The 17876-nt window shown below is 47.1% G+C and overlaps 1 protein-coding gene across 1 annotated transcript in view; it reads left to right on the top strand.

Moving 5' to 3' along the window:
- Window positions 1-17876, top strand: part of LOC311307694 (neural-cadherin) — a gene marked incomplete at both ends in the record, with an annotated part of 210051 nt that overhangs the window by 106314 nt on the left and 85861 nt on the right. The window contains 4 exons of the mRNA XM_084436544.1: window positions 8696-8979; window positions 13082-14717; window positions 15826-15919; window positions 16458-16642. Coding sequence (XP_084292670.1) covers window positions 8696-8979; window positions 13082-14717; window positions 15826-15919; window positions 16458-16642 — 2199 coding nt within the window. The remainder of the gene's footprint in view (window positions 1-8695; window positions 8980-13081; window positions 14718-15825; window positions 15920-16457; window positions 16643-17876) is intronic.

Here is a 17876-nt window from a genome sequence, read left to right as displayed (position 1 = left end):
CTCCGGCTGCCAGCGTCCCTGCCTCAAGGGTCCCTGAGGGCTGGGCTTCCTATCAGACGCTGTGCTGGAGGCTCATGACCCATGGCCCAGAGGGAAATGGCAGAAGGGATTGGGGCAGTTGTGGGGCAGTTGTTCAGCAGTTGGTGGAGGTCACCACACTACACCACCAGAGCCAACAGGACATCCTCACTGCACTTCATTCCCTCACACATGCTGTCACGGACCTCACACTGTCACTCACTACCACACTCACGGACCTCACACAGTCACTCACTACCACACTCAAGGACCTCACACAGTCACTCACTACCACACTCACGGACCTCACACATTCACTCACAAACGCACTCACACACCTCACACAGTCACCCACCAACAGACAATAAAATGGTAGAAATGTGAACCTTACTTGTTTGTGTCTTCATAGCTGGCGCATGACCTCAGTGTGGGCCCTTTGGCCCCGCTGGTAAACCTCATGACGGGGAGGGGGCTGAGGGCTTGGGTCCTCATTTTGTGGTGGGGTCTTGACTGGTTCTCATTCTTATCAGCTTTGAATATACATCTTGGCAAACATAACAGAATGATGTACAAGGAGGGGACAGATACCTAGTGAAAGTACTATTGGTTGCTAGTAAAAAGACAATAATGAGGGCTTGGTATAAGGTGGAACCCCCAACCAAGGAGCAGTGGTGGGTGTTGTGGAGGAGATTTATGAGATTTATTTATGCATTGAGGATGCAGGAAGGAAAGTTTGAAGGGAGATGGGAAAAATGGATGGATTATAGAAGGAAGTGTGATGATACCACTAATATTAAAATTGTCATATTTGAGTAAGAAAAAAAAGCTGCATGGATGGAAGTACCCATAAGCTGTTATTGCAAGTTTTTATGTTTTATTGTATTGTCGTTGTATGGATGGAAAATGCTAATAAAGATTAAAGTAAATAAGACAAAGAATATGTATCTTGGCTATGCACACACCAACAAGCCAGCCGTCACGCGCAGCGCCTGCCTCCAGTCTAGCCCCTACCCTGCTGTGCGCCAGGATGAATGAGTCATGCGTGGAGCCAGGCCACCGTGCCACTACACTTGTGATGAGCATGTCACATATGATTTGGGTATTTATAGTGTGCACATTTTAGCGATTCACATAGACGTATTCATTCACTGATGGTGCCCTTATGTGGGTGCCGTCACCTCTTTGGAGTTCTATCTCGGCCAGTAGGCCTAGGCCGAGTAGCGCCGGATTCATTTAGGCTCGCATTACGCACAGGAGGACTGTCATTTGTATGCTTACCAAACAGCAAACAGGTCCACATGATCACATATTACTGACAATCTAATTGGTCAATTATTGCCGTTTGATGGAGTGCCTGCATTAGGTGTGTGACATATAGCGCGGAAAGGTTTGGGACAGCGCATAGGTTCAGTTTGGGGAACAAATCCATATCGGACCATGAATGAGCCGGTTAGAGGACACGTCTAATCTTGCATTGCGATATATGTTTGTGCTGAATTGGGCTATTAGCCTACATGATTGTGCGTTCATGAACTGTCGCTCTTATTCTCTCCGTCAAACATAGTAATTCACCGACGCACCACCTGCGTCGCCAGTTCCCCCTGTGTTCAAAAAGGGCGTAGAACACCGTGTAAATCGGTAGGACAAGTTGAGAGGTGTCCTACAAAAGCGCGGAGAAAGGCGACTAAATTTTCGCCCTTTCGGCTTGATAAATCGCAATGTGGGGGGGGGGAATGGCGTACGCCTGAAATCGCGAAAAAGACCGTGTAAAATATGGCGTACCTCAATGATAAATGAGGCCCCTGGAGTGTGGTAGCTGGGCGCAACTTGACAAAGGAAGCAATTCTCCCCATCTTCATCATGGAGCGGGAAATCCTTTCAAAGGATGAGGCCATGAAGAATCCTGTGAGAGAAGGAGAGATCTACCACTGCCTTATCCAGGAGGTCCACCCAAATCATCTCAGGTCAGTCCAAAGAGTTGGAGCACTCTGGTGTATCTACCTGCATGATAAGGAAGCAAGAGCCAAACTCCTTATGAGAGGAATCTCTGTCCGTGGAAAGCATATTGACCTTAATTATGACAACCCCTTTAGTCTTAAATCACGCATGGCCAATCAAAATGCAGTTCAGATCACCATCAAAGAGCTACCTGAATCTGCTGATGATTGTGTTGTGACTGAGTTCTTGTGTCACAGAGGGTGCAAGATTGTGAGCTATATTATGAGAGGTATGATCCTATACAACAACAAGCTGACAAACTGTTCAAATGGAGACTGGATGGCCTATATAGAAGCCATGCCCCCCAAGCACATACCTCGGTCCGTGAAGATGGGTACACACTGGGTTAAGGTTTTCTACAATGGATAGATAAACATACATCAGCATGATAAGCAGACATATGGAAGTGAACATAGCCCACAATACAGTCCCGCCATTGAAGAGTCATTTAGGCTCATAAAGGAGACCTATGACAAGTATGTGGAAAAACAACCTCCTCCCACACCTGTGACTGAGTTAGTCTTGCCTCTCAAACCATGGAGGGGAAAGGAGATAAGTTCCCTACCTTAGACCTATACATGACCGAGAAGAAAAAGGAGAAAAGGAAGAAAGAAAAGAAGACAAAGAAGAAGGAACCGGATGCAACCAAAAGAAATGAAAGCCAGGACATAACAATCAAAGGGGACACCAGGATAAATCATCAGCGATCCAACTCTCTTGGAAGCACAACAGTTGTTGATATATCATCGATTCGATCCTACTTCCAATCAGCAAAAGCCTTACAGTCAAAGAGACCTAGGGATAATAGATCACTGAGTTCAGAATCGAGCATAAGCTCACCAGCAAAAAAAGGGCTGACATAGCTGATGCTGATGACCAGGAAGATACTCAACAGCCAACTAGCCAACAACAAAGCTGCCAAGCCTCAACCAAAGTAGATGCAGTGCCAGGGATGGCCACAAGCCCACCAGGTGAAGTAGGCGTGACAGCTAAAGGAACTCAGCATGCGAAGCACCATGAATCCTTAGAGGAACAGAGTGCCCTCCCAGTTAAATCTGGGGGACCCTGCCCTTGATCCAAGAGGATAGATGGGCTGCTATTGATTACACACATGATTCATTTTGCCCCTTAAGTGCCTAGGTCTATGATGGGATTTTGGACTTGTACGGTCTGGTGTGAGTGCTTGTCTGTGTGTATGTGTGTGAGTGTATTGTGTGAGTATGAGGATATATGGGTGAGCTGTGGTAATGAGTGTACTTGCATGAGTGTAGTTACTGCACGAGCTGGAGCTAGCTTGAAGAGTGCACTCTTGGTCTTTGAATGCTCTGGACCCTCGCACTGCTCATATTGCACTTTGGGCTCAGACCGGATTAAGGACACAGCTATTGACCCAACCCTGAAGTTTGTTCTGTCTATGCAGGCCCTGGACTCCTGCACTGCCCACATTACCCACCTGGACATTATCTCTGGTATAGAAGGTAGTGTGGTTCCATCACTTGACCTCATGTGCTTACATAGACATTGTGTACGGTGGGGTGTGTGTATGTGTCCATGGACTTTGAAGACCTGAGAAATATTGAGGATAGTCAACACTTTGTTGACAATGTGGACAGAGTTAACTGTATGAGTTATTCTCCTAACACACCCTTAACAAAAATAACTTCTCACTTCTCCATTTAAACACTAGAAGCTTGCAAAAACATCACAATGGATTAGTTTCCCTTCTGTCCATTACTGACTATGGCTTTGATGTGGTGGGCTGTAGTGAGACCTGGCTAAATGAAAGATCATGAAAAAAGTGGGGATGTGCTCAACTCACTATTAGTATAAAAGTCTTGCATGCAATGGGTGCTCCTATAATGGAAATTTCCATACTCAGAAACAGGAAAAGAAATAGGCAGCACTCCAAATTGCGTATAATGTATATTTTATTGCCACACAAGGGATGTTTCGGGCGATGCCCTTCCTCAGCGTGTTCTGGCAATGAGGGGTGAGCGTGCACAGGTGCGTAATTATAGGCGGTCATCTCGCTACTACGCATGTCAAACGGGTTAATAATGTCATTAGTGAGCTTATGTCGAAGATCTCATCAATTGTAGATTACATTGGTATTCAACCCCTGAACTAAAGTAGAATAAAATAAAACAAATTGAATAAGGAAAGTTTTTCTTACGTTTCACAAAAAACATGAAAAAGAGATTTCCTCATTCAGTCCATTAGGCATGAGGGTATCTAAGTAGTGTATCCAGTATGTCTCTCTCTGCAGAAGAATCTTGTCTCTATCGCCACCTCTCCATGGTCTGTTTACTGTCTGTATACCCATGAACCGTAGTTCACTGACGCTGTGTTGAAGACTGGTGAAGTGTCGTGCCACCAAGGATTTCTCATCATGATTTCGGATTGACGATTTATGTTCACAGATCCTGGTCTTGAGTTCACGTATTGTTTTACCAACATAATACAGGATGCACGGACATTTCAATAAAAAGGCCTGCGGAAACAGTATCTTTTTGGATTCAGCCTCGGAGAAGGTGAACATGGTCGCTCTTTCTTGCGTTAGTCTGTCAATCTCGTCGTACATCATGTTGTTAGGAGGAGCAGGCGTTTTTTTTCATGTTTTTTGTGAAACGGAAGAAAAACTTTCTTTATTCAATTTGTTTTATTTTATTCTACTTAAGTTCAGAGGTTGGAATACTAATGTAATCTACATTTGATGAGATCTTAGACATAAGCTCACTAATGACATTGTTAACACCTGTCCACGAGTCCCTCTTGGCTTTCAAAAAATATATAAAAAAGAAACTGTTGTCCAGATACGTATAACTACAGGTAGTTGTGAGTGAATGTATTGCGTGTCTTGTATTCTTGTCTGTATGTATGGTATATAGTGCGTGGGTTGGGGATGGATGGGTAAGGTTTTTTTTAAGGGGGGGGGGGGTGTTCTCCGGTTCCCCTTCAAAAGCATTTCTTGCTTCCTCTGGGTCTCCCTTTCATGCTGACACCTCTTTTGTTGTTGTACTTTGCTCAATTTTGTGTTGTTTTTGGCAAAGCATGAATGAATAAATCTTAAAGAATAGAACAGAACAGAGCAGAACACAACAGAGCAGAACAGAGCATAACACAACAGAGCAGAACAGAGCAGAACACAACAGAGCAGAACAGAGCAGAACACAACAGAGTACAACAGAGCAGAACACAACAGAGCAGAACAGAGCAGAACACAACAGAGCAGAGTAAAGAAGAGGAGAGGAAAGCAGAGCAGGACAGTAGAGCACAAGAGAGAAGCACAGAACAGAGCAAGTAGATTAGGGCAGAGAGGGATTAACATCCCCTCAAGGGGCAATAAAATGTTCATTATTTTTGTTTATCTTCTTCCTCATCATTCTACCCCAGCAATCAAGTCCTCCGGTGGGACCAGACCTCTGAGAACAGTTCAGATCTACACACAGACATTCACCCTGTCCGCTAACCTTTCATCTGCATAGCAAACACTACAAACTATTCTGCACAACAGAGAGTCATTCTCTGCTATCCTCTTTTGTGTAATCAGCCATGCGTCTTTCGTGTCAAGGAGATTGCTCTTTCCCACAAGTTTCTTTTTTTTTTTTAGCAGTGCTGCATTTTCTTGCTGATTCTGAAGTTGTTCTCTCACAATAATTGCACTGAGAGTAAAATTGGTGATCAGCGACTAATAGGCATTTAGATTGCTTTTAGGAGAAATAAGAGAGAGAGGAGAGAAGAGAGCGGAGAGAGAGGAGAAAGAGGAGAGCAGAGAGAGAAGAGAGAGAGAGAGCGGAGAGAGAGGAGAAAGAGGAGAGCGGAGAGAGAAGAGAGAGAGAAATCGAAACATGGCTAGATCCCTCCAAACAGATGAGGCCATTAATCCAACAGAAACTCTGTCTCTTCACCGCTCTGACAGGACTATGGAATCAGAGAAAACAAGAGGGTGCTAGTGCTCTAGTGTGTTCTAGTGAACCAGGAATGTTGTAACAAGAACATCACGACACTGCAACGCCACTGCTTGCCTGCCTTGGAATTTCTCGCAATAAAATGCCGATCACGCTTTCTCCCATGTGAGTTTACCTCGTTATAATCGTGTCTGTGTATATTCCACCACATGGGAAAATGCTGTCCGCCCTCTCAGTAATACATGAAGCATTGAACAGCTTCCAAGCTAACGACCCAAATGCTACGCTAATTGTAGCTGACGGGTTTAACCAGGCGAACCTTAAGAAAGTGTTGCCCAACTTCCACTAACGCGTAAAACTTTGGACCACTGTTATACTCCGTTCAAAGGGGCATAGAGGGCCGAACTCGCGGCACCGATAGGAAAGTGCGATCACACCGCCATCTTCTTGTGGCCTGCTTATGAATATAAACTACAAAAAGAACACTCAGAGATGAGAGAGGTTTGTCGATGGACGGAACTTTCAGAGAACAGCATGCGGGTTCCATTACATGATGCGCTATGGTCTAGGTTCACTAACACAACTGTGGAACAACTGACCAAATGGCTCCTGTGTTCACAGTGATATTCAACCCTTCCCTGGCCCAGTCCATTGTCCCCACATGTTTCAGGAAGTCCTCCATCATCCCCGTACCGAAGAAGCCAAGACCAGCCTGCCTCCATGACTACCGCCCGGTAGCTCTCACCTCTGTGGTGAAGAAGTGCTTTGAGAATCTGGTCAAGGAACACATCTGCTCCTCACTGCCCAGCACTCTAGACCCCCTACAGTTCACATACAAACCCAACAGATCCACAGAAGATGCAATAGCCCACATCCTCCACACAACCCTATCCCACCTAGACAAGAGCAAGGGTAACGTGTCAGATCATGTGAGAGTGCTGTTCATTGACTACAGTTCAGCTTATAACCCCACCCAGACTCAACAACAACCTCAGGGTCCTGGGACAAAGCGATGCCCTCTGAAAGTGGATCCTGGACTTCCTGTCAGACAGACCCCAGGTGGTGAAGGTATGCAACCACACCTCATCCTCCCTCACGCTCAACACAGGAGCCCCCCAGAGCTGTGTGCTGTCCCCACTGTACTCCCTGTACACGCACGACTGTACAGCCACCTCCGACTCCAATTCCATCGTCAAGTTTGGTGACAACACAGCAGTGATAGGCCCAATCTCCAACAATGATGAGATGGCCTACCTGGAGGAGGTGAGGCTCCTGATCCACTGGTGTCAGGATAACAACCTCCATCTGAACATCAACAAGACAAAGGAGATGCTGGTGGACTTTGGGGAGAAGCAGGAGAGATACTAAACCCCCTTGATGGGACCCCTGTAGAGAAAGTGGACAGCTTCAAAAACGTTTTTTATTTTTTGTTTTTTATTTTGAAGTTTATTTCAGGAACAACATACAAATACATTAGTCTCCTTAGAGAGAAGATGCATTGTACTAGATTATAGCTTTTGCTTTTTTCCATACAACAATACAATAAAAATGATGCAATAAAACATGCATTCATACAATACGATGAAAACATGCATTTACATAATAAAACACTACATTACAGATTCCATGTCATACCCCTCATTCCCCTCTCAAACCACTCTCACACACACACACACACACACATTTAATACTACGTTACAGATTCCATGTCATACCCCCCCTCCCCTCTCAACCCACCCTTACACACACAGACACACACACCATGCACACACACACACGCGCACGCACACACACCCTACACAGAGTGGGAACAGAATTGACTATCTAGCAACTGTTCTTTCAAGTGAGCTTTGAAGGTGCCAATTGAGCGGCACCTCCTCATCTCTTCAGGCAGACTGTCCCACTGAGTTATTGCTTTTACAGTGAAAGATGACTGTCCAAACACGGTGTAGCGGAAAGGTTTAGCGCAGTCAAGTGCGGACCCTGTTCTTGTCACTCTGCTTGAGTTTGTGGATCGAAAGTGTACAAACTCGCCCAGTGGAGGAGGTGCCGAGCCATTAAGGATTTTGTAAATCATACATAGGTCTGCTAGTTGTCTGATGTGATCAAAGCCCAGTAGTCTATGTTTCAAGAATCCTACAGTGGTGGAAATGCATAGGCTTTTTGTCTAAAGTTTTCAGGGTTTGCTTGTAAAGGGAAGCAAGAGGTCTTGTAACTGATTCACCAGCTTGTCCCCAGCATGTGATACAGTATGCTATGTGGGAGAGAACCATGGCATGCATAAATGTCTTAGCTGCGTCTATGGAGAGACAATTTCTGATGTGTCTAAAACTTACTATATTGTACTTTAATGTTTTAACCATTTTTTTTTTACATGGCTCTTTTAAAGTTTAAGTTGGAATCTAGTACCACACCAAGATACTGTATTTAAAGTCAGAAACTACGTCAACCTTTACACCTTTGATCAAAATGTCCGCAATGGGAGCAATCTTCCTAGGTTTTTTGTGGAAGAACATTGCTTTTAGTTGGCGTCCAGATCACCATGCACCTGACATGGTCAACACACATAGACATTGTGATGAGGAAAGCACATCAGAGACTGGACCACCTCAAACAACTGAAATTCAGAGCCTCTCACCAGATCGGAAGGAGTGTCTACTCATCCACGATCAAGAGCATCCTGATTGGGAATATCACCACCTCATGATTCACCTTCTCTCCCTCTATCCCGTTCCCAGGTGACTGACTTCCTCTCCCTGTATCCCTCCCAGGTGCCAATGCCAAACTGCGCTACCAGATCACTTCGGGCAACGAGGGCGGGGTGTTTGACGTGGAGCCGGAGGTGGGTGCCATCTTCATCTCGCAGCCACTGGACTATGAGCTCACCAAAAGCTACCTCCTAAATCTGCTGGCCTCCGACGGACGCTGGGAGGACTACGCCACCGTTACGGTCACCGTGGTCAACAAGAACGACGAGGCGCCGGTGTTCACCGTTAACGAGTACTATGGTTCGGTTACAGAGGAGCTGGACGGCTCGCCAGTCTTCGTGCTGCAGGTACTTTAATAATCCCTGTGGGGGGAGATTGGTTACTTTACTAATCCTGTGGATTATTGGCTGCAGCAGTGGAAAAAGTACAGCGCAATAACGAGCATACATACATAATAGATTAAAATAAGGAGGGAGAGAGAGAGAGAGAGAGAGAGAGAGAGAGAGAGAGTGTGTGTGTGTGTGTGTGTGTGTGTGTGTGTGTGTGTGTGTGTGTGTGTGTGTGTGTGTGTGTGCGTGTGCGTGTGCGTGCGTGTGTCTAAAGCTCCAGTGTGAGATAATTGACAGAAACCCTCAGGGAGAAGGTCAGCAGAGAACGGCCGACGTGTTTCAGCTGATGGCAGGAAATATGTCTCTATATACATCTACTACTCCTAGTCCACAGGGAGTAATACATCTAGTACTCCTAGTCCACAGGGAGTAATACATCTACTACTCCTAGTCCACAGGGAGTAATACATCTACTACTCCTAGTCCACAGGGAGTAATACATCTACTACTCCTAGTCCACAGGGAGTAATACATCTAGTAGGGCCTACTCCTAGTCCACAGGGAGTAATACATCTACTACTCCTAGTCCACAGGGAGTAATACATCTACTACTCCTAGTCCACAGGGAGTAATACATCTAGTACTCCTAGTCCACAGGGAGTAATACATCTAGTACTCCTAGTCCACAGGGAGTAATACATCTACTACTCCTAGTCCACAGGGAGTAATACATCTAGTACTCCTAGTCCACGGGGAGTAATACATCTACTACTCCTAGTCCACAGGGAGTAATACATCTACTACTCCTAGTCCACAGGGAGTAATACATCTACTACTCCTAGTCCACAGGGAGTAATACATCTACTACTCCTAGTCCACAGGGAGTAATACATCTAGTACTCCTAGTCCACAGGGAGTAATACATCTAGTACTCCTAGTCCACAGGGAGTAATACATCTAGTACTCCTAGTCCACAGACTACTCCTAGTCCACAGGGAGTAATACATCTACTACACCAATCCCAGCAGAGAGAGAGAGAGAGAGAGAGAGAGAGAGATGTTTGCAGATGACCTGGTGCTGCTGTCACCAATCAAAGAAGGGCTGCAACAGCACCTTGATCTTCTGCACAGATTCTCCCAGACCTGGGCCTTGACAGTGAATCTTACCAAGACAAAGATTATGATATTCCAAAAAAGACACAGGGGCGAATTCACTAAAGGATTGCGCAGCTTTTCCTGACGCAAAGCCTGTGCAAATAAGTCAAAAATAATGTTTGCTATTCACAAAGCCCACGCAAAGGGTGAAATACGGTGTTAACTGCGTTGCCTTCGTCATTGCGTTTCTCTGCGCCGGTGTTATTAGCTGATATTTAAATGAGGTAATATGGGCGGAGAATGTTCCCCTTTCTATGCAAATGAACATTATTGCAAAACCCGCCCAATTCACAAAGATCGGCGCAAATTGCCTCACGCAGTTAAAGTGAAATTAATTGCGTTTTCAGAGACGTGGTGGTATTTAAGCGCAAGGGGTGTGTCGCGGCCAGCCTTTCCGCTGATCATGGCAGCAGTGATTGTTGCGAGGCGAATTCGGCATCGCAATGCCAGGCATGTTGTTTGTGAGAGAATATTTAGAAGGAGGTCACTTTTTGATTTAACACTAGAACCACCGCGGTAGCTGTTTGGACACCAGAGCGCGCAGCTCTTCAGCCAACTGGAGGATGAAGTCGCGTCTGGGGAGGCTCAGTTGACTATGCGTCTCTCCACCCGTCCCCAGCGAGTCCAAGCTCCCCCAATGAATAATACTTATTTATAATAGCCTACATAGCACGAAACTGTGCGTATAATAGTCTATACGCGAAACTGCGCATTCCCTATAGCTGTTCATTGAACGGCTGGGGGCCGATATAGGTATAAATAAATAAAAACATAGCCTACACAATATTTTTTTTATTTGAATGGTCTTGAAAATATTTTGCTTTTGTATCATAGGTGACGGCAGGTATCATCTTCAGCCATAGATGATGACTCCCGTGCGTAATCCTTCCAACGTTGGAGAGGCGGCGTACAACTGGGCTCACATCAGGACGCGCGGTGTGATTGAGTGCACATTTGGAATCCTGAAAAGCCGTTTAGATGCCTAGATCGTACCGGTGGGGCAATGTTATACACTCCCCCAAAAGTATGCCAGATCATCGTGCTGCAACTTGCATAACATAAAATGAAAATTTTTCCTTTGTTCGTCTTTTCAAATCATTCCACCTCCGTTTGCAGTCTTCCGCGTTTACACACACAAATGGCACTGACTGATTGGGAAATTAAACCACAAATATGATTTTTTGCTGCAGTCGTGATATTTTTTGCGGAAAGCTGTGAGACATGTTTTTGAACCTCGTCCGTGAGGCCTTCAAGTTCGCTGTCTGAAAATCGTATCTTTCTTTTTCTGTCTGCCATCGTCCAATGATATGCATACGAGTTGTATGCGCTGTATGCGCAGTATTTATAGTCATTTCCTATATCAGCAGCAAATTGCACTCAGCCGCAAACACAGAATGGGCGTGTTTGCGCTGGGATATTATTAGCGCAATGTCTTTAGTGAATAGGTTTTTACAACGGAGCACATAGCTGGAGCAACTGACGCGCAATGTAATGGTGCAATTAGTGGCCGCAATTCCACTTTAGTGAATTCGCCCCACAGCCTCCAGCACAGCAACTATAAATTCTTTCTAGATACAATCACCCTAGAACATACACAAAACTAGACCTACCTCAGCCTAAACATCAGCACCACAGGAAACTTCCACAAGGCTGTGAACCACCTGAGAGACAAGGCTAGAAGGGTTTTCTGGGCCATCAAAAGGAACATCAAGTTTGACATCCTAATCTTAGTCTGGCAAAAAATATTAAACTATGTTATAGTATAGAACTAATTTCCCTAAAACACCAAACAACGCATGCAGAGCAGAATTAGGACGATACCTGTTTATTATCAAACTCCAAAAGACAGCATTTATATTTTACAATCACCTAAAGAAGAGTGATCCAGACATGCTCCATAACAACGCCCTCACCTCCAGAGAGACCTCAGAGAGACGCCCCCTCAGCCAGCTGGTCCTGGGACTCAAACACAAACACAAGCAGAGCCACCAAACAGAAACCCCACCAGACTAAACCGCACTATAAGAACACAAAAAGAAAACTATCTGACACATTGGAAAGAATCTACCAAAACCAGAGCAAACTGGAATGCTGTTTGGCCCTAAACAGAGAATACACAGTGGCAGAATACCTGAGCACTGTGTCTGACCCAAAACTAAGGAAGTCCTTGACTATGTACAGACTCAGTGAGCAGTGAGCACAGCCTCGCCATCGAGAGAGGCTGCCACAGGCAGAGAGGGAGAGAGAGAGAGAGAGAGGAAGAGGGAGGGAAAGAGAGAGGGAGAGAGAGAGAGAGAGACAGAGGAAGAGGGAGGGAGGGAAAGAGAGAGAGAGAGAGAGGAAGAGGGAGGGAGGGAGGGAAAGAGAGAGGGGGGGAGAGAGAGGAAGAGGGAGGGAGGGAAAGCGAGAGGGAGAGAGAGAGGAAGAGGGAGGGAGGGAAAGAGAGAGGGAGACTTGATAGCACCACAGATAAGGTATGGAGGACTAACCAATGCATTGCTCCAAGTCAGCAGCACTTCAATAATTAAACAGCTCTGAACTCTATTAAATAAAGTCATCTATCTCTGTCTTTTCCTCCCCTCTCCTCTCAATTCAGTACAATTCAAAGGCTTTATTTGTATGGAAGTTTCAACAGCAATAAAATAGAAATTGACTAAGTAATACACAATACTATTAATAGGTCATCAATGGATTAGATACTTATTGAGTAGGTGAAGATAAAACAGTCAAGATAATTATAATTTTCAATTATTTCCCCGTTTGTAACTCCCTTCTCTTCTCTTCTCTTCTCTTCTCTTCTCTTCTCTTCTCTTCTCTTCTCTTCTCTTCTCTTCTCTTCTCTTCTCTTGTTCTTCCCTCCCCTCTCTTCTCCTCTTCTTCTCCTCTCCTCCCCTCTTATATTCTCTTCTCCTCTCCAATCCTCTCTTCTCTCCTCCTCTAATCCCTCCATCTCTGTGGTGTCCCAGGTCACAGCGTCTGATCCAGACAAAGACGCGGACCAGGAGGCCTTGCGCTACTCCCTCCATGGCCAGGGGGCCGACAGCCAGTTCATCATCGACGAGGTGACGGGGAAGATCTACGCGCAGAGGACGCTGGACCGCGAGGAGCGAGCCGTCTGGCGATTCGTCGTTCTTGCCACGGACGAGGGAGGGGAGGGGCTTACGGGTTTCACTGACGTCATTATCAACGTATGGGACATCAACGACAACGCTCCTATTTTCACCTGCGCGCCTGATTGCCACGGCGACGTCCCAGAGAACTCTTCCCCTGGGATGTCTGTGATGGAGATGAGCGCCACCGACCTGGACGACTCTGCAGTGGGCCAGAACGCTCTGCTGTCCTACAGGATCATGGGTAATGTAGGCGCAGACGGGGTGATCAGGATAGGAAGTGGAGCCTCAGACATGTTCTCCATCAACCCCAGCACGGGCACCATCGCCGTGGCGACGAGCGGCCTGGACCGCGAGCAGGTGGAGTCCTACTTCCTGGTGGTGGAGGCCAGGGATGGCGGGGGCATGACCGGGACTGCCACGGCCACCGTGCACGTGACTGACGTGAACGACCACGCGCCTCGCTTCACCGTGGGCCGGCCCTGCGTGGCCCGGGTGTCAGAGAGCGCCGAATTCAACGCCGTGGTCCTGGAGCTGAGCGCCGAGGACGGGGACGCGGGCCAGAACGCCCAGCTGACCTTCAGCGTGGTGGGAGGAGACCCGGAGCAGAAGTTCTACCTGCTGAGTCAGCGGCAGGAGCAGAGAGGAACCCTGAGGCTGAAGAAGCGCCTGGACTACGAGCGGCCCAGCGAGCAGAGCTTCAACCTCACCCTGAGGGTGGAGGACCTGGACTTCTCCTGCCTGCTCAACTGCCTGGTGGAGGTGGAGGATTACAACGACCACGCTCCCGTCTTCATACCTCACTTCCTGCAGCTGCCCCCCCTTCCCGAGGACGTAGCGGTGGGGTCGAGCGTGGCGCAGCTGACCGCCAGCGACTCGGACTCTGGGGTCAACCGCGACATCACCTATACCCTATCACAGGACTCCAACCCCCAGGGCCTGTTCGCCATCGACCAATCCGGTTTGGTTACCGTGGTGCACCCCCTGGACAGGGAGACCACCGCGCAGCATCACCTGGTCGTCCTGGCGACGGACCACGGGAGTCCGCCGTTAACGGGCAGCGCCACGGTGCAGCTGTCCCTGCTGGACGTCAACGACAACGGGCCGGAGTTCGAGGCGGCGTACGCCCCGGTGGTGTGGGAGAACGAGGCGGGGCGCCGCGTGGTCCGGATGAACCGCACCTCCACGCTGCTCCGGGCTTCGGACCGGGACTCCGCCCAGAACGGCGCGCCCTTCCGCTTCAGCGTCCCGCCGGAGCACCGGCACGGCAACGACTTCCACCTGCAGGACAACGGCAATGGCACGGCCACCGTCACGGCTCTGAGGGCCTTCGACCGGGAGAGGCAGAAGGAGTTCCTCCTACCCGTGGTCATGAGCGACAGCGGGACGCCGCCGCGCACCGCCACCAACACACTGACCATCACCATCGGCGACCAGAACGACCACGCCCATCAGCCCGGGGAGAAGGAGATCTTCATCAACAGTCACCGAGGTCAGAACAGTCTCACTCATTAAACTGTGTGTTGGTAGTAGCATCATTTATTTTATCTACTGTTTATCTACTTTTTAAAATGGAGGAAATAGCAGCACACTGGACAATTACTGATGTTTAATCTATTGGATTTTATTGGATTTAAGGGGCACAGTCATGCTTGTTTCAGTTGAGACTATTTTGCTTACATTCTGTGTTTAGGCCTTTCTAAAATCAACGTCAGTGTACAGTAGCTGTTTCCTATACTGTTTATGGGAAGCAAAAACAGCAAAATTGCGGCAAAACTTCAGAGGGCAAACATGATCAGAGATGTCGCCAATTAAAGTTTTGCCACAATTTCCCCACTGTATTTCCCATATATAGGAAACGGCTACACTGACAGTGATTTTAAAAAGGCCTGCACACAGAATTTAAGCATTTAATCCAAATAATATCAACTGAAACACAAGTGGTTGTGACCCTTTAAGGTAAAAAAAAAATTGTCAGCAATCTTTCATTTCACTTTTACTCAGTTGTGATGTGGAGGTGGAATACTATCTCTCAGGCTCTTTACAACACTGTGCCGAATGTGCTTTACTGTTTAGAGAGGGGCACAGTTCACCACCCATGATGCTGAAGTACTGTGTGCCCTCAATACTGGAGTACTACTTTAAACTTCACAATTAAGGGTTTTTCCTACCTTTATTTTTTCAAGAACATTTACAGTATGAGAGGGATATGCAATTGCTCATGTAACGTCTGCGCGTGATTTGTAGGCCTATTGTCAGCAGAAAGGACATTCTCTGCTAGATGTGTTAGACTAATGATATTCCCTTCAACCTCAAGTCTATGATAATATACTGTATAATGGTGTTTGCTGTTAAAAAGGGTCTTTGGCTGTGACGATGAGAATGAAATATGTTCTGACTGTAAGCTGTTCATTTCTTCATTTTTTCCTTTTCACAAGATCGAACATCATGTTCTCTAGTTTTGCTCTCTCCTCAGCTCTATCTCTCTCGCCCACGCACGCTCACACACACACCCACACACACATACACACACACACCCCCCCCCACACACACACACCACGATTGTACCTGAAGAGAGATATGATGTTGTGTGTCGTCAGGGAGGATGCCAACTACAGTTCTGGGGAAGGTGTATTCTCCTGATCCTGACGACTGGGACAACAAGACCTACGCCTTTGAGGGACATGTCCCCAAGTAAGAGCTCTCTGTCTTTCTCTCTCAGTGAGTCTCTCTGTCTGTCTCTCTCAGTGAGTGGTCTCACTGATTCTGCTCCCTTGCTCTGGAGTTCAGGAGATCTCTCCATCTCTGTTGAGCAGGAAGAGAAGGTTCAATCCATCAGTGACACAGTAACACTGCATCTTCCACCAGCTTCTTTACAAATGTTTGCTTCTCTCTTAAATAAAAGAGATAAGCTCAATGAAGATTTGTACCACAAGGAGGAGCCTCCTGTCATTCTCTTCAGCTCCTCATCTCCTCCAAGGCCCCCTACTCCCCTCTCCCTCCAGCTCCTCTTCTCTTCCTCTCCCCCTATCCCTCTCTCTCTCAAGCCCCTCCTGTTCTAACACACCCTCCTTCTCTATATTCTCTCAACTCCTCCTCCCATCTTTCTCTATCTGGTATATCTAGTTTTAATCCCTTGAACCTTTGACTGTGTATTATTGTGTGTTCCCCACTGTGTGTGTGTGCATGTGTGTGCATGTGTGTGTGTGTGTGTGTGTGTGTGTGTGTGTAGCTACTTCATCCTGAACAAGAGGACAGGCTTCCTGATCATCAAGGAGAACGCCCCCCCAGGAAGCTACGAGTTCCAGGTGCGCGTTTCGGACGGGGTGTGGCCAGACGCCGTCTCAGACGTGACCGTGCACCTCCGGGAGCTGCGGGACGACGCCATCTACAACTCAGGATCCCTGCGCCTCGCAGGTACAGCCCCCCTCTCCGCCTCGCAGGTACCCCCCCCCCAGCCTCGCAGGTACCCCCCCCCCCAGCCCCCCTCTCCGCCTCGCAGGTACCCCCCCCCCCAGCCCCCCTCTCCGCCTCGCAGGTACCCAGCCCCCCCCCAGCCTCGCAGGTACCCCCACCAGCCCCCCTCTCCGCCTCGCAGGTACCCCCACCAGCGCCCCCCTCCAGCCTCGCAGGTACCCCCACCAGCGCCCCCCTCCAGCCTCGCAGGTACCCCCACCAGACCCCCCCCCCCCCCCCCGGCCTCACCCCGTCACCCACCCCACTCTCATCCCCTGTCTGAGACCCCTCCAGGTCAACTGAGGCACCCAGAGACAGTCGTCCCAACACCCCAGGTACGGTCGAGGCTTCAGCTTTGTCCAGGACACTGGCTCCATATGCCTTTCTTCACATCAAATAATTAATATGCCCACGTTTTACTTTGCCAGCATATGCCATTTTATATTTTAATATAATCTATCTTAGCCTGATGTACTGCATGTGTGCTGTTAAATTAAATGTTCCTGCAGTTTAAAGAAATGGACTGAAAGCCTGAAGGATTTTTATGATAATAAAATTGAAGGAGAGCGGGAGAGAGACCATGGCTCATAGAAGCTCATAAAAGCATTTTGTTCCTGATCCCAGAATTGCTGAGAGAGAGATAGAGAGAGAGAGAGAGAGAGAGAGAGAGAAAGAGAAAGTGTGTGTGTGTGTGTTTATTTTAACAAATGAAACCCTTGGTAAGAATTCTCATTCATTCTTAAAGGTGGTATAGATAACATTTTTAGGTATCCTTAGAGGTGCTGTAGATAACATTTCTATGTAGACGGATCATTAAAAAAAAAAGAAAAAAAAAGAGTAATCTCGCTCCCAACAGAGATACCGTGTGGTACCAATGTCTTACAAGTCTTCTTAGAGGTGGGAACCAAACTTCAGACAAAGATAAACAGTACAGTCATTTCGAACCCATAATATGTTTTATGATACTTACATAATCAATATTTTTGGGGAAGAAAACAATACTTTTATTTCCACACCATTGTAAAGTCTCTCTCAATTTTTTTTTTTTAGATATGTTTTTTTTTTTTTTTTTTAAATGTTATCTATAGCGCCTTTAAGGATTATAAATCATTCCACTTAGCATGACTATAGGATGTGTTATGTCAAGTACAAGGCTAAATCGGCATGCCACAGATTAGGGGTGAAATTGAAATAG

This window comes from Borostomias antarcticus, assembly GCF_949987555.1.
Source record: "Borostomias antarcticus genome assembly, chromosome: 4".
Lineage (NCBI taxonomy): Eukaryota > Metazoa > Chordata > Actinopteri > Stomiiformes > Stomiidae > Borostomias > Borostomias antarcticus.
This window is presented reverse-complemented; position numbering and strand designations above follow the sequence as displayed.